Source organism: Cydia fagiglandana, chromosome 10 (genome assembly GCF_963556715.1).
Source record: "Cydia fagiglandana chromosome 10, ilCydFagi1.1, whole genome shotgun sequence".
Classification (NCBI taxonomy): domain Eukaryota; kingdom Metazoa; phylum Arthropoda; class Insecta; order Lepidoptera; family Tortricidae; genus Cydia; species Cydia fagiglandana.
In genome coordinates, this window is record NC_085941.1 from 16,909,339 (window position 1) to 16,935,175 (window position 25,837).

Genomic DNA, 25,837 nt, shown 5'->3' on the forward strand with positions numbered 1-25,837 from the left:
ACTATCAAATCGTATACGTTTCCATAACAACAGACTAATAATATTATTATGTATAATAATAAATGCTCCATCTAGTCGGTAAACCATCAGTTATTGGCACTCAGTGTGTTCCTAGTGAAAATTTCTATTTTGGTGACTACTCGAAAGATTCAGGCTTCGATAGCCGATTTAGGTAGAGGCTTAGGGCCCCCCCACATCTGGCGTCTTTCGAGCGTCGGCGTCTACAATTATATGGCCGACGTCGACGCAACGTCGACGCAGCGTCGACGCAACTGCGCAGCGACGTCATTTTCCATAGCGCTGGACCGACGCCGACAGACGCCGACGCTCGAAAGACGCCAGATGTGGGGGGGGCCTTACTATGGAAGGCTTTATCCCCGTGATAAAATAAATGTCACTTTTTATCACCGTGCAATTGAAAGAGATCGATTATGTTTTAATAGGTACGTAGACAACTACAACAATCGTATCCGTACAAATCAACACTGGTTAAAGTTTATGTCAAATCTATTATAACCACTCAGAGGCCATGGTTTACCTACTATTTTCGATTATGTGACGTGACTGAAGTTTGCGAATGAATTGTCGTCAAGCTCACCATATTTCTATACCAGTTAATCTATAGAATGAGCTGATACTACTGGAGTGATAAATAAACATACACATGGCCTGGACAAATGGTGAGATGACGATTGCTGATATCCTCTACCTACTCATTACCTACACATGAGTCTCACATGATTTGATTTGCCACCTGGTCTCTTGAGCTTAATAGTCGCCTCCAAACCTCCCCTTACAGCGACCCCATTCCTCACATTAGGTGTACCCTGAGTTCGTAGCCATCAATCAACTCCCTCGACTCACTGGTTTCACGGAATGCTGATATGCGTTAGTCCATCTACGTGAGACATCATCATCCTAATAATATAATAAGGAAGTTCAAGAATTGATATAAAAGCAAATATTCTAGCACTCACCATTAATGAGTTCGCACACAACCACCTTTCTTCCCGTCGTCCGCGCGTCTACCCTCCTGTGTTGCTCTTAAAAATCATGACAACCTAGAAGCGATGTTAAACTCGAACGTGACTGCCACCGCCATCTATCTATGGCGCTGGAAAATATTAGCCGGTTCGCGATATTGGCGACACTCCCGCCCCACGAAGAAAACTACAGTGTGATTGAAATGTGATCAGTTTAATCAGAATCGGCAAATATGTATGTAAATCAAAATACATGAATGATAACAATATTATAGTGAATAGCAAAGTAGTTGAGCTGTCCACTTCCGCACCTTCTCTCTTGCCCGTTGTGCTGAGAGTCTGGATGGCCTGAGACTTTGTACTGTATCTGGTGGCGTTGTAAAATTGGGTGCCGAGGCATCCTGTTGCTGAGACTGGTCTGAGTAATTGTTTGTCTTTGAGCTGAGCTGATTGAGAGCGCCTGAGTGCGTAGAGTCTTCCTCGGACTGGTCTGAGCTGAGCTGAGTAGATTCACCGCCGCGGTTTGGTTCGTTAGGAGCAACCTGAGTGGACTGAGTGTCATGATCTTTAGGATTATTATGCGAATCAATATCATAGTCTGAGATTTCCAAAGGGTATAAATGAGATATGGACCTTGTCAGTGTTTCGTTAGGATTGATTTCTACTTTTGCAACTCTGATCTCCCCATCGTTGCCTTTAACTAAAGACGATATCCTACCGACTTTCCAAAGAAGCCGGTTACTACCACTCCCTTTCACCTGAACTAATTGTCCTACTTGTGGAGTAACATCTACAGTAACTCGAGGCTGTTTATGTAAGATCCTTCGTTCTCTTAAGCTGGTAAGGTATCTGTTAGAGAACATTTCAATGAACTCTTTGAGTATCTGTTGCCCTCTTTTCCAACTCTCTATTAAGTCGGCTTTAGTCACAGTAGCTGAGCCAAGGAATTCCTTATCTGATTGATCTGGAAGAACGATTCCACCAATGCACAGAAAGTCGGCAGGAGTCAAAATATGATCAATTTCATCACCTATAGTTGTAAGCGGCCGGGTGTTGACCACTGCCTCCACTTCTTTAATTACTGTCGTCAACTGAGTGGAGTTCATAAGATGTTTATCAATGGTCCTTTTTAGGCAATGTTTAACTAAGCCTATGAGCCGCTCGTAAAAACCGCCGAACCACGGAGATAGCTCAGGGATGAACTTCCATTTAATATTATTTGCGATGCAGTAATCGCTTGTCAATACATCGGCTGTCAATTTAAATGTTGTGGCGTTGTCTGAGACAATAAGTTTTGGCAATCCTCTGGCAGCTACAAAACGACGTAAAGCCAGCAAACATTCCTCAGAAGTCAAATCATGAACCACTTCCAAGTGGATAGCTCTAACAGCTAAGCAGGTGTATAAACACACCCATCTTTTTTCTGTCAACCCATCATTGCGAACTGTGAACGGGCCAAAATAGTCGAGCCCCGTGTACGTGTACGGATTACTATATGTAACCCGCTCTTTTGGGAGAGGTGCCATAGGGGGCAGTTTAAAAGGCCCGCCTGAATGTTTGCGGCACGGAAGACATTGATGAAGTACTTGCTGGACCTTAGATCTACCTTTGGGTATCCAGTACTTCTTTCTGACAAGAGATAATGTGTGTGGCACTCCTACATGGTAATTTCGTTGGTGAATCGTCTCTATTATCTTAGACGTAACCTCATGATTCCGTGGAAGAAGTATCGGGTGTTTTTGACCGTAAGGCCAATCGGTGTTACATAATCTACCTTTGCACCGAAGTAATCCATCTGAGTCCTTGTAAACGCCTAACGATCGACTTAAATCAGTTATTACTCCTTTGGATTCGTCTTTATAAAATTCCGCTTGGATCTGTATCAAATTTCCTGTAAGTTCACTCTCGTCTTCGTGCGACTTTGGTGTAACATGTAAGTCTTTGTTACTTTCTACGTCGACCATTTCTACATCAATTGGTTCATTTGATCTGACTTGATGTTCATCATCTACTTTTGGTGGATTTGAAAAACCAGCTTTATTCTCATCTTGTCTTGTCAAGGTTTCCGTAGGGCCCTGGCCACCCAAGTTGATTGAAGTTAAGGCATTATATTCTGTGGGGTTCACGGGTTGTAGAGGCCATTCTTTCGGATCCTGTTGTAAAAATCCAGGTCCATTCAACCAGACCTTCATATCATCACTAGACGCATTTGGCCTTGTAGCAACATCCGCAGGATTGAGTTGCGTAGGGACGTACTTTACTTCTAGATTAGCTATTCGTCGTATCTCTTCTACTCTTCTAGCTACAAATAGAGGTAGAAGTTTTTCAGTCGAACACCAATTGATCACTATCTGGCTATCTGTCCATAAAACAATCCGTGCTATGTTTAATTTAGTGTGCTTTATCACGCTTTGAATCAGTTTTGCGCCAATATATGCTCCTAATAGTTCGAGTTTAGGTATTTGTAAGTCATCTTGTTGTGATTTACTTGCTAATCTGCTTTTTCCTATAATTATTTGAGTCGTAACTTCTGAGCCATAGCTACTGCGCAAGTACACAACAGCTGCATATACCTGTTTCGATGCGTCTGCAAAGACATGAAGCTCATTAGACGTTGTTTCGTCGGGACTCCTGTTCAGTTTGGCGTATCTCGGAATCTTGATGTTCTTTATAAGGTTTAGATTTTTGATTGCAGATTTGCATTGCGAGAGACGTGGCTCTGTGAACTTTGTATCCCAATCAATTTTCTGTTGCCAGAGAGTCTGAAGGAATAATTTTGCGGGCAATACTAGGGGAACAGCGTAACCACAAGGATCAAATATTGATGCTATAAGACGTAGCATATCCCTTTTCGTGACAGTGGATGCCTCTATTTGCTTTGTCAATTCGAATCGCAAGCTCAATGAGTCGTTCTTTATATCCCATTCTAGTCCGAGTACTTTCATGGAATCTAATTCTTTGCTTTTATATTCCAAGGGAATGGTGGCCATGACTTTGACTGAGTTAGAATTCCATTCGCGTAAATTCATTGAAAGATCATTGAATGTCGTTCTGGCTGTAGAGTATAGAGATATAGCATCTTCGACTGAGTCAGATCCGGTCACTAGATTGTCTACGTACAAATCTTCAGCAATCTGGCGGCAGACTGCCTTATTATTCTTCAATAGATGATACCGAATTACCGCATTCAGTAAAAAGGGGCTGCATATGACTCCAAAGGGCACTCTTCGAAATCTAAGGTGCAGTAAATTCTGCGGAGATGGTGCTTGAGTAATGTCTCTAAGCCACAGGAATCGTGTTACGTCTCGATCCTCTTCCTGAAGACCAACCTGCAGAAATGCCTTTTCGACATCTGCGACTATCGCAATACGGTGCTCTCGAAAACGGATAAGAAGTCCAGTTAAATCCTTGAGTAACAACGGACCGCGGTACAAACACTCATTAAGGCTCTTATAACCATTGGTTTTTGCTGATGCATCATATACCAGACGCAACTTATCCCCTTTAGCGATGCAGTGATGTGGAAGGTAATGAATTGGGTGCTTTGCCTCAGTTTGAGAAGTGTCAGGAATGATCTCAATAATGCCTTGCTCTAATTGTTCTGAAAGGATTTTGTCACAGGCTTGGATTGTGCTGGTGTCGATTCTTTTTAGAAGGCTGGTAAGTCTACCGTGCGCTAGTCCAAAGTTTGTAGATAAATCCGGCGGAGTTATAATCCAAGGCCATTTAACATGATACCTGTTATCGTAATATTTAGTGGTTGTGTTAAATTGAGCGATAGCTTCATCATCACGTGATGTCGTGGGCGAGTCCATGATTCCTATTGACTCCAGATCCCATAATTTCCGTAAATCATCTTTTTGTAGCGGTAGGTCGGGCCTACAGAGGCCATTCAGCTCAATACTAGACTGGAAGTACGTAAGCACTGAGAGTTGATCGTAACGGTTTCTATTGTTCTTATACCGACCTGACCAGGCCCAACCGAAGATTGATTCAACTAAATAGAGGTTATCTAGCACCTTGATTCTATTACCGGTAATGAGAGAGTCATAGTAATCGTTGCCTATAAGAATATCAACTTGATCACCCATTGATAAATCATCTGCCAATATAACTGTCTTGGGGGTGATGTCCTTGAGATTAAATCCTTCAATTTCGACAGGTATAGGGGGCACGCCATTCGTAATGCGCGTAACCACATTTGCATAAATACTTGTTTTATTGTTGGTCCTCGTGTTAAAATCCAAACGCACTAAGGAGCTCTCTATTTCATTCGGACGGTCAGCCATAAACGTGAACACTGATATAGTGTTAGTATCCAATTTAGTGAGGCTTAATGAATCTACGACGGTATTCGTGACGTAAGTGAGTTGACTACCTGGGTCGAGGAGAATCCGAAAAACCTTTCCGTCTTGTCGCTTGTCACCATGACTGATTGTAGCGATGGCAGTTTGTAAAATGGTAGTACCATTTTTGGTGTTATTTGCCTTATTGATATGTAGAGTTTCTGTTTTTACTGGATCTTTGGATGGACATAATGCTCGATTATGGATACCATACCGTCCACAGTGGAAGCAATTCCTAAGCGAGCGACATTGTGAGGCCCGGTGCCCCTCACTTAAACAGTTGTAACATCTGCCTTCTAATTTTCGTGTTCTTTCGCGTATGGTTTTAAACTCTGTACACTCATCGTTGAAATGTCCCTTTTCACAGAAAATACAACTCGGTTTAATTTTCTTAGTCTCTACCTCTTTTTTATCACTTTCTGTATATCTTTTTCGTGGATTAGTGTTGGCGTTTCTTTCACTTTGTTGTCTCCTATCTTGACTCCTTCCGTAATATCTCTGATTTGGTGCTCTTCCTTGTCTTGCCGAAAAATTGTTCTTTGTAAAAGTTTTCTGTTCACTATTAATGTGTAAGGCTCCTAAACTGTATTTATCACGGTCTTGACTTGATGTGCCTGGTTGTTGTGACAGATTTATATTCTCTTTTATCCTATTCGAGGCTTCTTTAGCAGATATGATGCACTCAATTTGTTTTCGGATTTCATCAATGGAATATGAGTCTGATTCTGCCTTCAATCGTAGTTCGTAGATGAGATCCTCGGGAAATTTTTGCATTATAATGACGCGTAAGTAGTTATGATTCACATCTTCGCCTAATGATTTTAAGACTCTTAGGTGTCGCTCTATCTCATTAAATGCTCTCCGGATGTCTACAACCGAGTTATCAGCAGCCTTGATGTTATACAATGCCGTGTAATGCGCATCCACTACTGAAGATGTTTTTCCAAAACGTTCCTTGAGTGTAGTCACTGCAATTTGATAGTTTTTATTGGTGATATCCAAACCTTCAAGAGCTCGCTTAGCCTCGCCGTCAAGCACTGATTGTAGATACAACAACTTATCCACGTCCTTGATATCTCGGTTGTCTATATTGGATTCGAATTGATCCCAAAATGCATGCCAGTTGAGTATGTTACCGTTGAACCTAGCGAGCTCCATTTTCGGTAGTTTGCTAGTGACATTGGAATGGCGTTGCGGTTCTGGGTGATTCTCTCGATGATTGTCATGGTCCTTTAAGGTCAGATCCAGCTCTACTACTACCTCCTCCGCTTGAATTTGGATGGTCGTGTATGACGACAAATTGTCTGCGGATGGACTTTGAACCATTTTGAAATAATGGTGCATTTCTGTGACAAAACGGTCTATAGCTGATCGGAGTTTAACAGAGATAATTTTTGCTGATTTGATATCGATGGAATCTTCCGGTGTATCCTTTGCTTTGTTTAATAAATTTTGCCCATTTTTCATTAATGATTCGACATTTTCGATAAGCAATTTTAATCTGATATCAAGTGCTTCCTCCATTTTGACTCAGACACACTACAGGCTACAACTGAATGAGACGTCTACGAACCAAACCGTTATAATTTGTTGCGACTGTAACAATAAACAACGATGTGACGAGAAATTCAATGTAACATCTTTAATTATGTGAGTTGTGAACGGAAGGTTAAAATTGAATTTCAAAGTAAACGCAATTAGTTTAATATAAACTTATAATGGCCTGATTTATATTAAATACCACAAAACTAATTTTGTTTTATACTAATAGAATATTCTATCGATCATATAGGCAGATAACAACTGATACAACTGATAAGATTACAACTGAAAGTTGGTCGGTAGGTAGAAAGGTAAAAATTAACGCCACTTTAGTTTTATTTTAATTGAGGAATTATGATTATGTATCTATTTATTTATTTATTTGCCAGCGTAAGGAAAGATCTGTTGTTCAATTCTAGTATTTTTTTTTTATATACCCAACACTTTAAACATGATACATTAGTTATAGGTAGGTATGTATAAAACGTTTATTATTTCCAGTTCGCCATACTACTCTAGTTTAATTAAACATGGCTACTATTTATTTAACATGTTATCCCGCAAGCAAAAAGTTACTCACGCACAATATAATAAGAATCAACATAGTGTGACACATCGTGCCTATGGTCTAATTCACAAACAATAATTTTATTGGAACTGCCTCAAATATAACTTGATCCTCGAGTTCATAGAGGCTACACCGGATCGGAGGTCAGATCTAAACTGGTTCATATAGTGATGAGTTAATCTGCAAGCCATGGTAATAACGGTCCGTATGATAAATAAAACACTAAACAATGAGCGTGAGATTATGAATCTTATTAGTGTAATATTAAGACCTAAATTCAATTGAAATTCTAAAAACCGAGTTTTTTATGCGGATTCATTTTTCTTACATAAAATCTTACAAAATAGGATCATAGTTGTCATTAGTAACCTACTATTTTAAAAACAGATGATGTACCTACACATATTATAATGTTGATCAACCACAAGAGATGCCATTGTAATGTGAACCGTCTAGTTCAGGTGATAAGGTCGCTGTTCGAAAAGATGGACCATAAATCGATCAGTTCTTTTGCTAAGTTTCTTCTGTGCGTAATTCAATAATTTACCCAATTAGTCATTACAATAATATTAGGCATACTAAAGATTGGTCAGGTGACAAAGACTAAATAATAATCATCTATGTAATCAATCAAACATAGGTAGATACCAAAATGAAATACTTTTTATTTTTGTGTTAACGCAACATTATAAATATAGATTATTATGATTAAATCTACCTCCAGTTCACTTTAACTTCTTATGTCTGAGTTGGTAACTAATTGCGAATGCTGATAGATAGATACTTATGTATCATGATAGATATAATGAGACGTTCTTCGTTGATAATTTTTTATGGTAGGTAGGTTTTTGTAACGCTTTTAATTCAAAGTAAATAAATGAATCCCTAAGTAACAAGTCATTAAAACACCTACATACATTAAATTGTGTGTAGGTACTGTAATTAGAAAAAAATAGTGGAAATACCACGAGTAAATTAATGTCAATATGCAACTACAATATACCTACACGAGTATGTAGGTACCTACTAAATTGTGTTTCATTGAGATTCTTTGTTCCTCGTCGTAATCGTACCTACCTATCAAATAAATATATCTTGATAATTTGCCATTTGTTGTTTAAAACTATTGTACAGACTGTAAGTATCCTCCTTGAGCTGATCGACGAGTGTGGCGATCCGCATAACCGCGGCGCCACTCTGACGGCAATGTGCATTTTTCAAAACAAGTGTCATAAGCTGATTATTTTTGTATAGGTATACTTAGAGACATTGCACTCGCTTGTATATTGAAGAACAAGAATATTTTATTTTATTTTTTATTATATTTATTTTAGGGATAACAAACAGCTATACAATACAATGTTACATTTAGTAGTAGAATTAAAAATTACTTAATGCATAACCAACGACATTATCCACAGATTACAATAAAATTATGCAATGATTGACACAAAAAAAGGGAACAGATGATTATTTGAAGTACATACTCAATCAAAATGTAATTGTCTAATATTCCCTACATAACCCCTTATCGCCAGGAAAGGGTTACATTTTCGAATAGATAAAATTATCTTTTTAGTTAGCTGAATAAATAAACTAATTGTCTTTTCAAATAAATACATAAGAAGCAAGGGAACGACCTTTTCTGTTTAAGCTAATCTTATGGTAACAATTAATAAATTTAATAGCGGAAAAAAAATTGGCCGTTCATCTACTACATAGAAACGATTTTAAAAGACATTGTCATTCTGTTGTGTGATTGTTTATTGTATTAATATGTAAAATGTATTGCAAAAAAAAATCCCAGCATGCTCCACCATGTCGTCAAGCTCACCATATTTCTATACCAGTTAATCTATAGAATGAGCTGATACTACTGGAGTGATAAATAAACATACACATGGCCTGGACAAATGGTGAGATGACGATTGCTGATATCCTCTACCTACTCATTACCTACACATGAGTCTCACATGATTTGATTTGCCACCTGGTCTCTTGAGCTTAATAGTCGCCTCCAAACCTCCCCTTACAGCGACCCCATTCCTCACATTAGGTGTACCCTGAGTTCGTAGCCATCAATCAACTCCCTCGACTCACTGGTTTCACGGAATGCTGATATGCGTTAGTCCATCTACGTGAGACATCATCATCCTAATAATATAATAAGGAAGTTCAAGAATTGATATAAAAGCAAATATTCTAGCACTCACCATTAATGAGTTCGCACACAACCACCTTTCTTCCCGTCGTCCGCGCGTCTACCCTCCTGTGTTGCTCTTAAAAATCATGACAACCTAGAAGCGATGTTAAACTCGAACGTGACTGCCACCGCCATCTATCTATGGCGCTGGAAAATATTAGCCGGTTCGCGATATTGGCGACATGAATAATATAATTATTTTTATTTAAAAGTCCAAATTAGCGTCGAATTTAATGATTAAGTACCTACACAAGTTGAATATCGCGCGATAAAAAATCATATTGAAAATACCCACCTAACAGCAATAGAATAAAAAAGCTTGTTTTTAGAGTTATGTAACTGTTTGCCTTTTTTGTGTTGAACAAAAATAATGCCTCGTATACAGGTAACGCCCGTAATTGAGTTTAAAACAGTCATTTTCATCAACAAATTCCTATATCGAAATCACTGTAATTATAACTTCCTACATGTAAACAAACTCATAATTAAAACGACATTAGCGTCCACGGCGGGGTTATAAACCATGTTTTCACAACAAATGATTCACTAAAAAAATACAAAAACGAATTTATGTGTCTTCGGGGACAGTGCGGTGTCCATTACACGTTATCCTACTTGATTTATTAACGGCGATACGGCGCGAATAAATATATAAAATAATACGGCCAGTAGGGATGGGACTTCGGGAATGAACACACATTATTTAATCAGTTTTTTTCAAGAATGATTAAAAAAATATCGATATTTTTAGAAAAATTATCAGTATTTTTTTTGTCAATTTCAAATTAATCGGTTATAAATCCCGCAGTTATCGAAAAAATGTGTCATTTCTAATACCGTGGTCAACCTTGGTCAGAATTCAGTTTTTCGACTAATCGACAGTAAAAAAAAACGATTTTCTATTATTCTATTTATTACTAAATGTATTTATCGATTAGGTAGGTAATATTTTTTTATTTATGCAAATGTTATCGATTTTCCCATGATTGAATATTGTGTCCCATCCCTAAGGGCCAGTAATGAAATGTGGGTGGTGTGCCTTAACCAATGAGGTCAGGTATCTTGGATCAAGCTCCCTTAGGCATCCTGCCGATGTATGTGCAATTACGATTTAAAAATATTGCATTATAATCCGGATCAGGTTAAATGTACTTTATTTAATTCTCTACTATAAACTAAAATTTTCAGGCTTAATATACAGAGTTTTCATGGGTTTTTTTGTGTTTTTATCAGATATGTGAAGGTAGGTGTAATTTTTTTCTAAAAAACATATAACGCAGACCAGTGTGTAGGTAGGTACTATATTTAGTCAAAAATAATACATTACTGATACGGGACTAAAACTTTGGGTAAATGGCTAATTCTAGATTAAAAGTAAACGAACTAGTGTGTAAAGGCTAGTCAACACTCCGTTTGATAACTTTATTGCTAATATATACAAACATAGATGTAAGATCGAAGGTAATATATTAGTTTATTGATTTTAAGGTTCGGTATTTAGACATCGAACATTTATTATGCATTAAGTTGCTAAGAAAATAATAAAGGTTATTTTATTATTTATTATTCAGAGCCCACTGTGTCCCACTGCTGAGCAAAGGCCTCCCCCCTCTTTCTCCACTCGTCTCTATTTAGTGCAATATCTGGCCAGCCTCTCAAGAAGGAGTCCAAGTTATCCCGCCATCGCCGACGAGGCCTGCCGGCTCCCCGGTTAGACTTATAAAGGTTAGTTAAATAAAATGGCAAGTAATAGTTAGGTCCTTTTATGTCCAAGATATAAACTTGAAACAGCAAACGCATAAAATAAGCACAAACAAAACAAGTACTTCACCTGCGGTCCTCTGTAAGCCATAAGTCATTTGAAATGTGATCTAAAATTTTAATTCCCCAAGTATAGATTTACAAAGACATTATTAATGAGCCCGTCTTATTAGGATATTAATGTAGAAATACAAACGCCTTTAAAGTTAAATACCAGTCTAATAAATTAAGCATCAAAGTCCGTAACTTAATCGTCGTGAATACTAAATTTTAAAAGATAAGTGAGTCAGCCGTGACCTTACATGAACTTGCCATAACAATACGCCACAGTATTTCTAAGCTAAGAACACTTAGCTTTCATATCATTCATCATTCACTTGCTAAACGAGAAGCGCGGATAACTTCAGTAACAAAACAAGTTTATTGTCTGAAAACAAAGGCACTGTTTCAACAATAGATCAGCCTTAGTGACAGCGCTGTGCCAGTGCTAAGGCTTGCCAATTACCAAGCTAACGTACCAGGAACACGCGAGCTGGAGTCAATTTCCAACCTTGAGCCCCGGCTTCCTCTATTTATGAGCGCAGTTTATCTATGCAACTTACTACTTCCTTTATGCACGTTTTGTTTGATCATGTTTATTGTAGGATCCAGGGCCATTACTTAGCGGGCTTACTCGCAGTCTCATTAGGGACAACGTATCCCTTGATACATTGTCGTGGTGACGCCATTCGTCATCCGATTAGCTCTCGAGATATCTTTGAGATCTGGATCCTTCGGCCGCTTTGTGCTCAGCTTACGATGTTTCGAATCAATGAATTCGTTGTCTATTAGAATTAAATGAGGCCGATTATTGTCCTTATAAATAAAAATTTTACCCTTTGACACAATAGATTAAAAAAACCGGGCAAATGCGAGTCGGACTCGCACACGAAGGGTTCCGTACCATAATGCAAAAAAAAAACCGAGAAAAATGCAAAAAGAAAAACGGTCACCCATCCAAGTACTGACCACGCCCGACGTTGCTTAACTTTGGTCAAAAATCACGTTTGTTGTATGGGAGCCCCATTTAAATCTTTATTTTATTCTGTTTTTAGTATTTGTTGTTATAGCGGCAACAGAAATACATCATCTGTGAAAATTTCAACTGTCTAGCTATCACGGTTCGTGAGATACAGCCTGGTGACAGGCGGACGGACGGACAGCAGAGTTTCAGTAATAGGGCCCCGTTTTACCCTTTGGGTACGGAACCCTAAAAAAGCACAATTCAAACCTGTTTAAAAAAATATATTTAAATGAGATACGAATCAGCTTGTAACGGTAAATGCTACAAGCAAAAACTTCTAAGTGTAACCTGACAAGAAGATTCCTACTGTCCTCAAATTAGTGACACAGCTTGGACATAAAAAGGAACAAAAGATAAAATGTCTTCCTAGAGCTATTTAATGTCTTTATAAGTGCTACCCAACGTAAAGTTAATGAAACGGCCATTTTTATTGATCTACCTGCGGGGTGATACAAATTCTGTCCGCTCCTAACCCTACATTATGTTTTTCTTCAAATTATTTTCTATCTTCCTCTACCCCTTCATTAGCTGTAAGTAAGAGAAAGACGGAGCAATTTAAAGACGAGCATTAACGACAAGACATTTCATTTCGGGAAGCGACCCCCGTCATTTGATAAGCCGATGAGGCATTTTTAGCATTAATCCATTAGGACATGGAAAATATTTGGTTTTTTGTAACGAACGACATATTTTTTGTCGGTAAGTTAAACACGTTTTTTGCGGTTAAGAAAAAGTTTTGTTTTTGAACAAAGGCAGTCGTGCGTTAAGAGATTAAGATTAAAAATTGCTGATTTGTAGCTTTTGAGCAGAATTCGTAAACGCATGATACCAAATGGAGTCAAAAAGCAATCCATCAATTCCTAAGCCCTCACACGTTTCCTTTTGTGAGGCTGATAACATCATCAAATTTATGGCGGTGCCCTCACAATAAATACCTATCAAGTTGAAGTGACAGTTGGTGTGAATATTAACACATCATCCATAAATATTTCCATAATTTTATTACAATCTACGGATAGCAAGCTGTCGGCACCCGCATTCCACACAATTGGTGCAATCATGGACAATGAGATTTTGGGGTGTGTAAAACGGGGACACAGTCGCGTATAGTACAGTATTACATCGTGTTTGACCTTGAACTTGAACGCGGATCTGTTTTAACAAGCTCTTGGCATATTAACGCCATCTTATTATATTGCTGTCTACATCAGAACAATCGATACAAGCTTAGATATACAGATGATAATGTATTAAATAATATTGTACCTATTGCCACTGTGTTTTGCAGAATTTTGAATACCCTTTATTCAGCGGTGGAGATTTTATACTGACATTAATTATAATTATGATGATAGTGATGAATGTAATTGTAATTATGTATTTAAATTAACTATATTTCAATTATTAGACATATTATTTTATTTATAATACTCATTTTTTGCGTCGGAGCTTTAAAAAGAGCGTGATTCATGACCAAATATGTACATGAATAACCCCAGCACATAGGTACATTAACTTTTCTCTTTGTACGTATGGTTTTGCTACCACCCTACTGTTCTAACTTGTACTATGCCGGAACTATAATTGCATTGGCCACAACTGAACCGTTGTTATAGTAACTATTCAATAAATGTACGGGCAAAGGCCATTATAATTTTCTATTGTGAATTAACTAGGATATCCTAGGTAGGGAGACTGAATTCTAGATAATCAATGATATTGTTAACTGAATTTCTGATTGGTTCCACTAATTAGCTTTACCAGTGATTTGTGATTGGAATTGAATAATTGTAATTTGATAATTATGTTAAACTAACGATTAGCTTTGCTTTGGAACTAAGTTTCATTTTATGGACGAATTCTATACGTAGAATTCTATGCGTGGATTCTAACGGCGCGATTCGGAAAATGAATTAGAGATTAACTAGATACGATATAGTAAAGATATGTGACGTCCCACGAATAAAGGTACCTTATGGTGGTCGGCGCTTACGATTATTAACGTCGCTCCAATATTATTGCGGTGCTATGCGACATAAGCGCCAGCCGCCATAAGGTACCTTTTGTCGTGGAACGTCACATAACTTTACTATTAAATTTGATATCTAGTGAATCGCTAATTAATTTCCCGAATCGCAGCGCCAGCCGCCATGAGGTACCTTTTGTAGTGGAACGTCACATATCTTTACTATTTCATATCTAGTGCATCTCTTATTCATTTCCCGAATCGAGCCGTATATCTATACAATGAGAAAGAGCCTGGCCTGATTATAATGTTCCATCTATTTTAAGGGGTGGTTTCAGTATTCTGACATTCTGACGGTCAGTTCTGGGATCAGGGGCCTATAATTGCAGAATAAAATACAAGCTAATACTATTAGTGATTTTGTATGTAAAATCGCTGTTAGCTTGTACATATTTTATTTTGCAATAGGCCCCTGATTAGTAACTACTACAGAGCTTTAATAACATTGGTTTTAATTCGATAAACAACTGAGTCGGAACAAAGGTTAGAGGCCTAAAATAGTACTTAAAGCTCTGCAAATAGCTCTTGAAGAAATAGTGCCTAAAGATATGTAGGTACTCGTATTTGGTATTAATATTACCTAAGAATAGTTGTTATATTTCATAAAACTTTTGTGTTTAACATTTTAAATATTCATCGCACCTCTTGTTTTAGATCCCTACTATGCTGTCTTAGCACATTTATTTTTAATTGCAGTAGACTATAGTTAACATGCCGTAAAAAGCCTAGGTATTATTTATTTAGTACGTACCTAAATATGAGAATTGTTTTAGGGAACAATATCATAATCAATATAATCATATAATTTATCTGTGTATTTTTTATGTATGTCTGTCTATTTGTAGCAAACCAAGGTATCTCATTATAAATGTTACTAAAGAACTGCGTCAAAATTAAATCCAAATTCGAATCCACTAGAAAGAACGGTAAGTAAGCTGATCTAATTTGTACATAATCCTTTATACGGGATTTATCTACTTACAAGTGTTCATACCATGTACACACGCGTTCAAAAGTGCATGGATACGTTTCAACCGTAATATTAAGGCATTACGGTCGACATCTATCCATGCACTTTTGAACGCCACTAAACTTACTAAAGGGCGTAACGGACACCAAATTTCTTTCAAAATTCGTCCTTTATCAAAATCAGCAGCTCGGCACATGTTCAGTGTCCGTTTGAGTGACGTGACGTCTGGTTTCTTGGGAACGGGATGAAAGACGATGTGATATAATTGCCTCTATTACTACGCCTGTTAAAGGCACTTAATTATATATGGGCGTTTTTCTTCGCTTCATTTTAAAAGTAAATGTGAAAGTGATTTCAATGTTTTGGAAATGGTGCATGGGGAAAACTTGAAAATCAATTTGATTGTGATTATTTTAGGAATATACGCTTTCTCTACAAATTATATATATGTTATGGTATTTTGATATTTTTTTACGCTACTAGTTTGTTTTCATCTTTTAGATATGAATATCATTCTAAATATGTCATCTAAATCAATACAGTTATTTATTACGATTTAAATCAATGTTTAGACGTACTTTACATCTTCACTTATCATTTTAAACCGACAAAAACATCAATAGCTACCTTATTGTGAAATCATAATATTGTTAGTATGAGCTTACTTCTTTTCAAAAGATTCGATATCCAAATACAAATAGCAAAAGTAGGTACTTCATTTCAAAAGCAAACGTACCCCTTAATAAAACCCTACTATGTATTATCATTTTTAAAAAGGTTACAAGAACGTTAAAACAAAAGTATGTAACGCCTATTTAATAAACTCTTCAAGTATCAACAATCGTGGGTGGTCCGCACAACGGCGTACTCATCTGTACTGTAATGTAATGATAACCTATTTCTTTATCCCACACGTAACGCCAATGAGCGATTATGTCGAGTGCTAATTATATTAGTTTTGAATAGGCTTCTGTGAGAAGAACGATCACGGACAGATGGTGAATATAAATATACTTAGACAATTTTTACAGATATGATGGTCGTTCTTGTCTACGTGATAGCGTGATGAAACTGTGTCCGTCACTTTCTATCCCACGGTGTTAAAAAGTGACAGTTATGTTATCGCGTGAATAAAGTCATCCATAATACGCCTGATGAACTCCTGAGGATCAATAGCAGCGCTGTACAAATAGCAGCGTTGTACAGTCAGCGTCTATATCAGCGGTTAAAACAACGCGCCAAAAGTATCTGCCACCCTCGAATATTATTCCAAATAATCTCTAGAGTTCACGTTCAAAAGTATCTGCTACATTTTAATTGTTCTACGTTATTATAGGTATATCTCATTTAAGCTATTAGATAATGGTAGATGTTTAGTGATCTAAAAGAAAATATCCTACAGTGTCTTCTTTCAAAATCAATTATCTGAGATTTGCAAATCGCCCTCCAGAAAAACTTGACTGCCAAATGTATTGTCCTTTTATTTATTCGTCCGATTACGAGAAGACCTTAAAAATTACCAGCAAAATGCATATGATTGAATTACAAAATCGATCCTTTGCCTCCGTGCTTTTATTAAAATGTCTTTTCAGGTTAATCTGCTAGAATGCACTCAAAATTTTGTCAATGGTTACCTTATTACACCATTTGAGTTTGAATTCAAGTTCAATTTGCCGTGATTTCATTTGGTTCCAACAAAAAACCAAGAATTACAACCGGTTCTCATATTTCGAATGACTGTGAGAAGATTTTAATTTTGTTTGACACTGATTATCTTGAATTTTTGCAAATAGTAAATGTCAATCTGAGATGCCTAACAGATTAGGCGAAAATTGGTTTTAGTTTACTTCAAATAAATCACGTAAACTATTAAAAATAACCTGAACTCCAGTACGTCGCCGGTGGCAAATAAATTTTATTTTACGATAATATAGTTCAAAGATGTCGTGTGAACGTTCCGAGTTGCCACGCACAAAAACAATCTGTATTCGACCCGTTGAATTCATAATGGGTGTTGTCAATACAGATGATTGCTTATAGATACCTTTTGATTAACAGATTAACATCTACCTGCTTCTCAAACAAAACAGGGTACGACTTCCGGCAGCGTTGTGCATATCCCACAACCATTTTTTTCACTCTTTTGTTTTAAATAGTGCGTTAAGATCATTTCCAAAGATAACATTGTACATCGTTAATGCACGAAGTTGCATTTTTCCTTAGATTTTTCTATACGTGTTATCTTGGTGCTGTGCAAGAAAAATACAACCTGCAACAAGCCATTCGAGATAAGAGGCGAGAACGGGCATTTTTTTGCTTTTTTCTTATTGTAGAAATGCAACGCTTATGACGCATTTAAAACTAAGCTTAGCTTTTTCAATACAGAACCGGAGTAATCCCGGGCAGGAAGTATTAGGATCAACGCTCTTTGTCTATGGATTCAAATGTATTTTTTGTCGCTCGGATCGCCGTTCGACCCTTAAAACAATTCAAAATGCGTCTGCTGTAAATTTCGGTTGGCACCCGAATGCATTATGCTAATCCTATGATTTCCTGTTAACGTTAAAGCTTCGGGCCAAATTCCTTGCGTGTTGATGTTGATAGGCGATTGTCTTTCGATCTCGCTTTTTCTGAGAACACAATATCTCTAAACGAAATAGCGATGAATTTGCATAGTGAATTTATCGCTGTCACGCTCGATATGGAATATTTTCGCTCTCTTGTCATATTAATTTAGGGCCCGTATTTTATGGAGACATTAAAATTATTTAGACAGGATCCTATGAATGTCGGGTATGTCGGTGTATTAAAAATTCGAATTCCGTTTTAGTAAAAATCGTTTAGTCGACCACTAGTCATTGGTTTTTTAATGTTTTTTCTTTGTCCGGACGGCGTATAAATTGACCAGGCCATATATCACCTGATATTTATTGCCATATTTGTAATTACCTTGAATCCTTAATTTAAATTTTAGTCATAAAATAAAACGACTTTTGTTAGAGAAACGGTTTTTTTAGAAAAGGAAATTAACTAAGATATTGAAGTCATAACAAGGTAAAGGATAAAAAAACACCCGAGGCAAAAACATCCTTTTTTCTTCCAAAAGCATAAAAGTACATATACGAATGCAATAATCTTATTATTGGTCATTTAGGTGACTAGCCTTTAACATTTTCTCTTTATCGATTTTACCTTTAGTATACATATATTTATATTTTAAGCAATTATCGGAAACTTGTAAAAAACTCTAGTAAAAAAAGTGGCACTCCAGGAATGCCGACAGAAGTGAAAACATGAACACTTACGTGTGTATTATTTAAATGGTCAGGAAATATTTTTTGAATCGCCAGAAAATATTTTACTATGCAGGAAACACTTTTAAATTAAGTGTTTTTTTATTCAATAACTTAAGTGTCGCGAGTTCAATGTTTTTTTTTCCATTTCAAAAAACACCCAACGCACCTAAAGAAGTTTTCACTTCAAAGAGAGGTGTCGGTTACGGTAACGGTAACAGTGTCACGAGTTCAATGGTTTTTTCCCATTAAAAAAAATGCACAACGCGCCTAAAGAAGTTTTCGCCTCAAAAATATGCCACTAACGCTCTATTGAAAGTAAACCCACGCGGCTATATTATATGGAAATACACTAGGTTTTCAAAATAATGTTATGCATGCAACTTATGTTAAAACCACTAGCCAATCGTTAATGACCGTATTAAGTAAGTAAACCAGTTCACATAGAGCATGTTAGACTATAATCTTTATCATTTTCTGCACGCATTTCCTCAAAACCTGTTCTTATGTTATAGCAAAAGAGTTATCCGCTCTCATCAATATAACCTTTTTTATTACTAAAGACTTAATAAATAGGTAACCATTCGTTTCCAGTAAGCCCAAGGCATGACCACCTGACTCATTAATTATCTTAAATTAAAGATAATGTTCATTTGGCTTATTTTCTTAATTTAAGTAATTTTCTTGAGATCATTAAACATTGGCTACAAGGTAGCTTTAATCCTTTAATAAGATTATAGGGAATTTGCATGACACAAGGCGATTGCTAAGTGAATTAATGGTCTTAATAATAGTTTTACATAAATTAACTACGCGGCACTAGTTATAAATCGATTACTTGATTTACTTTCTTAATATTGAATAATTTTTCATACCTACAAATGATCGCTCTGTCAACAATAATTGCTAAATAAAAATACTTAAAATAAAACATAGACTACAAAGATTTTTCAAATCAAACAAAGCATTCCAATGATAGGAGTGTAACTTTAACAAATTACTACAATGCCGTCCAGCTCCAATTTGTTTTTGTTAACTAAACTGCGAGAAAAATCACGTTTCAATGTCTTGTCATACACACCACGCGACCTATTCATCACTACGTTTTTACAAAACTCAACAAAGCACTGACGCTAAACATTCCCATTATTACTTTTATAATAGACAAAGCAACTTTGTTCTAAACAATAACGTCCAATGGAGTTTTTCGGCCATTAATTTCTATACTTTTGACATTTAGTAACGGAACCTTTTATGTCTAAAGTGAACATGTTAACCCCATGGAGGCGAAAAATTAGCGCGCTGCGTGCGAGAAGCGGACCCTAAGATCTTTGACAGTACAAAAGAATGTTACGCTGTTTTCCCGTTAACGTTTAATTTCCCTTTCTGTATAGTTTTTTTGTCGGATCGAAGGGCCGATTAGTAACGCAGCGATGTCACCTGAGCCGAGACCTCACAGGCAACAAAGATGCGTATTTTGGTTCAGAGCAACCATTCACTACTTATAATGAAATATTATTCGGCCGGACCCCACGGGTACGACCCACCGAAGGATGTTTTTTATGTTCATGTTCACATCTTGTTTTCATATGATTATTTACGAGTGTGTCTCAAATTCTCGAGTACTGCATCGTCGTGTAGTTGCTTACCTTTAATTTATTTAGGTAACGAAGACGACATCTGAATATAAGATGCTTGGAGTGCGTTTAATTAAATTCGAAGTAGTTTGTAACTGAAATGTAATATAATGTAGTACAATGTCGAAGTAACGAAGCATGCTATTAGATGTGTACTTGTAAACGTGTGCTACATTTCAGAGAGTTACATAACAGCATAGAGAGTATAATTATTATTATTTCGCTCACATTTAAATACAAATTTCTTGTATCATAATTTCTCAAGTTAGTTTAACCCAGCAAAGATATAAAAAGATGTTCCTAAAGCGTACATAATGTTTTGTGTAAAACACAGTTAAGCTCTTTGGCTAAGTTGTTAATGTCAAAACGGCACACTTTAAGACCAACATTTTTAGACTTACAAACAAAGGTTTTTACTTAATCCAATACAAAATGTATCAAATTACAGCTTAAGCCTTTAAACCGCATTTACATATAAACAGACTTGTTGTCCAGAATCGCGAACTAATGGGTCCTACAGTTTATGAGGTGCTATACTTCCCCACGCTAACGTCGAGCTTCGCGAGGCCATTTACTACAGACTTGAATGAGTTCTTCGCACGTAGCACACTGAATTACATGTTCCACTTTTAAATAAAAACCTCAAGTCAAAAGGTCTGTGCCAAAGGGTAATGAACTCCGTAATGGATCCTAGAGTTTATGACGTGCTAAACTCCGACTGTGAATGAAGTAATGCTTGTAACGCTCTGACGCTTCAAGGGCCTCTAATGCTCTCCACGCGTCCCGTTTTCATTTAAGATAAGATACCTGCCGCTTTTACATTTTGGCATGAAAATCTACGAGTAACACACGTATAATTACTTGCTTAGCTTTAAGTAATCAATTATAGACTTAAGTATAATGATAAGGAAGTTCTGCAATCTTTTTCGAATTTGAGCATTCAAGAAAGAAAATCATAGCCAGTCACTCCTGCTTTATTTTACCATCCCGCTGGGGGCCGTCGGTACAGACACACAGCGCACAAAGCGGAGGAAACGCTAACGCACACATTCTGGAGATCAAAGAACGCGCAATCTGTGTGAAAAAAATAACGTTTTGGTCCCGAAAGGGCGGAGCCGTTTACGCGACCCAATTCACGCGAGCGATTCGGACGACGAAGAAATTGAATTGAAGCCGAACAACAAATTCAAACGCGTATCGAATTGTTTTACGTTTGACGAATTCGCTTTTCGAAAATTTTGAATTCGTAACAATAGGCTATAATGATGTGGGGCTCTTTCTTTGTCCGATCAGAATGCCAGGTATGGTCGTTACGGAGATTCGCTCATCGAAATGTTGTCGATAGCGATCGTGTGGCGATAGTGAAAATAAAACATCTCCATTGTTTTTATAAGGGCTGTGTTACTAAATTCCGAACCGTTCTGTGTTTAGTTTAGCAACAGCCATTTTAAATATTATCATACTCCACGTTCCTAACTGTAAGGATGTTGATTATAAAATGAAGACATACCCTATTACGCGACTTCATTCATCATGTGGTCACGAGAAAATAGCGTTCCAAGCTCACCGCACATTTTCTCGCCTCCATAAAAGCATTATCGCGATACCATTTGTTAGTGTCTTGTTTAGAAAATCACATCTGCTGAACTTTATTAGCTCGCCTTTTGACAAACTTGATGGAGGCCCGTATCTAATCACACGAAGCCCGCTCCTTAGCGCAGCTGGTTGGGGCGAAACGAATCATTTTATTTATTGTTCAGATCTTATGCGTTATTTATGAAAATCCGTCATTTACCATTTTGCCACGGTACCCGGAGTCTTTGAGAAAAGTGTGTCACCTTGCTTAGAATTAGTTACGCGTTTCCTGATGATGCATGGGTTTCTATCATGATTTCAAATCATAGGTTCGGCTTGCAATTCCTGCCTTTATCCGTTCGTGATTGAGCATCCACGCTACTTAGCGTAGTTATGTACACGAACAACGTTATTGGCAATTACTGGCACAAGCAATCCCCGTATATATGTACACAATGCATACGATTATTGATGCTAATGGAGTGAATTAATTCCATTTGCTGCAGCTCTGCGAAAAATTGGAGACACACAAAAAGTGTCACTTAAGGTTTTTGCTGAGCTGAAGCTCGAACATTCAAGTGAAAGCCGCTTCGTCAGTGGAAATGACCTGTCGGATAGATCGGCTACCTTATTACGCGGGCCGCTACATCGAGCGCTGCCGAAGCCAAAGTTTTTTGCTGCACGCTCCTGCACCGATTTTGTTGTTCCGCTTTTTGCTCCCTTTTTCAAATAAACCAGAGTAATTGTTTGTTTTAAGACCCGTAGATTGCGTCCGCGTCCGCCGAACGGATTTGTTACAGACATTTTCGGTGTTAGAAAATAGAGACTTCAAAACGGTTGAACGCACAGCATTCGAACTTAATCTTCTTTGGGGGGTTTTAACAACGTAATGAATTCTCGCTTCACCTTAATTCACATTATTTCGAAGTTAACGTGCGCTCCCAGTGCTTTGATTTCAAAATGTGAAATTAATTCTAAATTACTGACAGAGAAGCGTCTGCTTTTTGCTCTAGAGCAGGTAACAGGAAACGGGTTGTCTGACGTTAATCCCACAGGCGGTGTGTGTGTGCATGTCATGTTGTGTAATAGCGACGCGGTGCGTGCGTGTGGACGTCGCCTGGTTTTTACAAGCGGAGCCAGCTCTGGATGCGTACTTACATGTCCTCTAATAACACCACAGTCTATCTCCCTCTTTCTTCTACGACAATTCGCGATGGACTACCAATAACTAGTTACAATCGAAACGACCAGCGGCGCACTAGTTATTTTCTGCGAGCAAACTCGTTCATCAGTCCTTAGCAATGTTCAGAATGAATCTTTATGATTTAGATGCTTGTAGCTAAGATGATTTTCTCAGGCTACTAGTAACTGGTTTATTTCCGACATGACTAAATAAGGTGTTGTTATTTGCACCTTATATTTCTAGCATGTTCGCGATAACCCTGTATTAAATTGGATTTATTTTCATTGAGCAAGAACCAGCTATGAAGTGATGGAAGCTCGCAGCGCATAACTGGCGCATACTGATCCGAGTTTTATCGAAGTCTTAACATGTTTCGCTGGTGCAGATTAAAGGATATTTCCACAGGCGCAGGTGATTAAATTTATGAGCGTGGTATCAATTTTCACATCAATGAAGCAGTAATCCCGCATATTAAGGCGTCTGCGGTATGAACGAAGGCTGTCAAGGGGCGATTAAAGGAGCCTCAGTCAGGGTTAATCCTAGTCCTATGTTATCACAGCCGACATTCGTGTGGGCTTTGTTTGGCCACCATAGATATAATCTCGGGTTAAAAATGTGGACGACTTACTCTGTCACAACTTTATCTCTGTGCATACGCATGTAGCTATATGTGTATACTGTCCATTTGGTATCTTTTTATTTCCATGACATTTACCTTGGCAGCGACATTTTTAGACAATGGGCATTTCAACATATCCAACACGGCGTTTTCTCTATGAATAGAGAATGACACCGTTAACAAATGAACTTTTACTCCATGAATAGACGAGCGGTCTTCGTCACTCCGCTTTTAATTTGTGTCGACATTACACCAATTTAAATAGTATAGTTTCTACCTGCGTCATGGGAATTTAAAAGCTATCAATAATTTCACTAATTTCGTTTGAATGTTTGCTCTATAATTAATTTAATGATGCTAATTTTCGGCCGTTTCTTTACCTGCGTTGTGATTTGCTAATCACTCCGCTTTAATTTGGGTCCTTTTTTTATATAAACAGGACCTTTCGAGATATCTTCGGTTTGTTTTTACAACTATTAGGGACTGATTAGCATTCTTGCGGGAAATAAATAAAGATAAGGGCTGAACTGAATACGGGTAAATTTATTCGGTCATTCTTATGTTAAGCCGTACGACAAATAGTTTTATTTGACTTACTAATTCCTTTGCCGTATGTGTCACACGAGACTATTCTGAATTTAAATAAGCTGTGAATAAACGAAAAGAAATATACTTTGAATTTAAAATGGAAAGCGTTACCGCCCTAATTCAATTAAGTAGAACTTAATGCATAAATAATGAGAGTAGGTAATATAATGAATCGAATAACAAAATATTTTGAAGGTATATTTTAGTATGAATGCAAAATGAATTCCAATTTATTTACATAAATTATTCAACATTTTCTACACTTATGACAATCCTAATCCTATTTCATTATCTTCGTATAACTTACTTAAAACTGTATACAGACCAAAATAATTATAAACGCAACATTCTTATTTACGCACAACGAAAAGCATAAAGTATAATCTAATGACGACCCCAAAATTACTGAAGACAAAAAGACAAACGAAATAGCTAGAATTCCATCGGAATAATCCCCTTTTTGACTAAAACGACATTCAATTTACCTAGCCCGGCATTCCGGACGGCCCCCTTAAAAACTGGGCTACATAATGAGTGTAATGTAACATCTTTAAAGCGGGGGTCTGTTCTGAAGGCCGAATTAATGTCTAGCTAATTAAACGTGTATAATTTTGTTGGGTTTTACTTGGCTCTCAAACACTGATACTTTAATAGGAATTTCTTCGTGTCAACCATTATTTTTTGACTTTTTATTTAACTTGCTAACAGGGCAAGTATGTATGTTAGTTAGTGTGGGTCAAATCTTGGAAGCTAAAGACCTACTCCCCGTGCGTTCCGATTTCCGATTAAGCTGAAGTTTTGCATACATACGTACATCGGATGACCATGCAATAAGTACATAATGGAGCTGATCTGGTGATGGAGACAGGAGGTGTCAGTGACGAAACAAATTATGTTTGCTGTAGTAAGAATTGTCTCTATGAGTATTTGTTGCATGTGGAAAGAAAAGTAGGTACAGTCAGCGATTAAGTGACTCCGATGAAGTGAAGTGAAGATTAAGCGACAGTAATTATTTTTGGCAAAAACTTATTGTGTGTACATATTAGTGAATGCAAAATTAAGAAAATATAAAATTAGTTACTGAAAGTGTGTGATATTGTGCGGATTTAAAAATCCGCGGGAAAAGTAGTACGAGGAAGGTATTTGGTAGTACATACTTCGAATTCCTTTTAGAATGGAAGTACTTTGTAACGAAAAGTATTTGTTCTTTTGAAATAAACTACGCAAAGGAACTACAACATCTAACAATCGTTCTTTCTAGTTATGAACTATACCTATTAGTTCCCATGCTGCTCATTTGGTCGAATTTGCAGTCTTGCTAAAGACTGCCTTGTTATAAAAACAACTTAGCAACTCTACCTTGATAACATGCTATTATAATTGGCACGTTTTAGGAACTTCCACCGCAGATTATTCCTAATTCCCAAACCTTATTGGCGTCCGATCATTACTGCCAAACTGATAGATCAACCTCAGCATA

At 37.2% G+C, this 25,837-nt stretch overlaps 1 protein-coding gene across 1 annotated transcript; it reads right to left on the bottom strand.

Annotated features, from left to right (window-relative positions):
* Nucleotides 1-1,178: 1,178 nt before the first annotated feature.
* LOC134667979 (uncharacterized) lies at nt 1,179-9,693 on the bottom strand. The gene is made up of 2 exons (XM_063525414.1): nt 9,653-9,693; nt 1,179-6,925 (listed from the first exon to the last, which is right to left on the bottom strand). Exon 2 carries the CDS (start codon nt 6,851-6,853, stop codon nt 1,253-1,255), a length of 5,601 nt encoding a protein of 1,866 aa, XP_063381484.1. The 5' UTR covers nt 6,854-6,925; nt 9,653-9,693; the 3' UTR covers nt 1,179-1,252.
* Between the last annotated feature and the right edge of the window lie 16,144 nt (nt 9,694-25,837).

Bases quoted from the DNA above. Each gene is read 5' to 3' on its own strand.
- LOC134667979 (XM_063525414.1), bottom strand. From the start codon at position 6,853: ATGGAGGAAGCACTTGATATCAGATTAAAATTGCTTATCGAAAATGTC.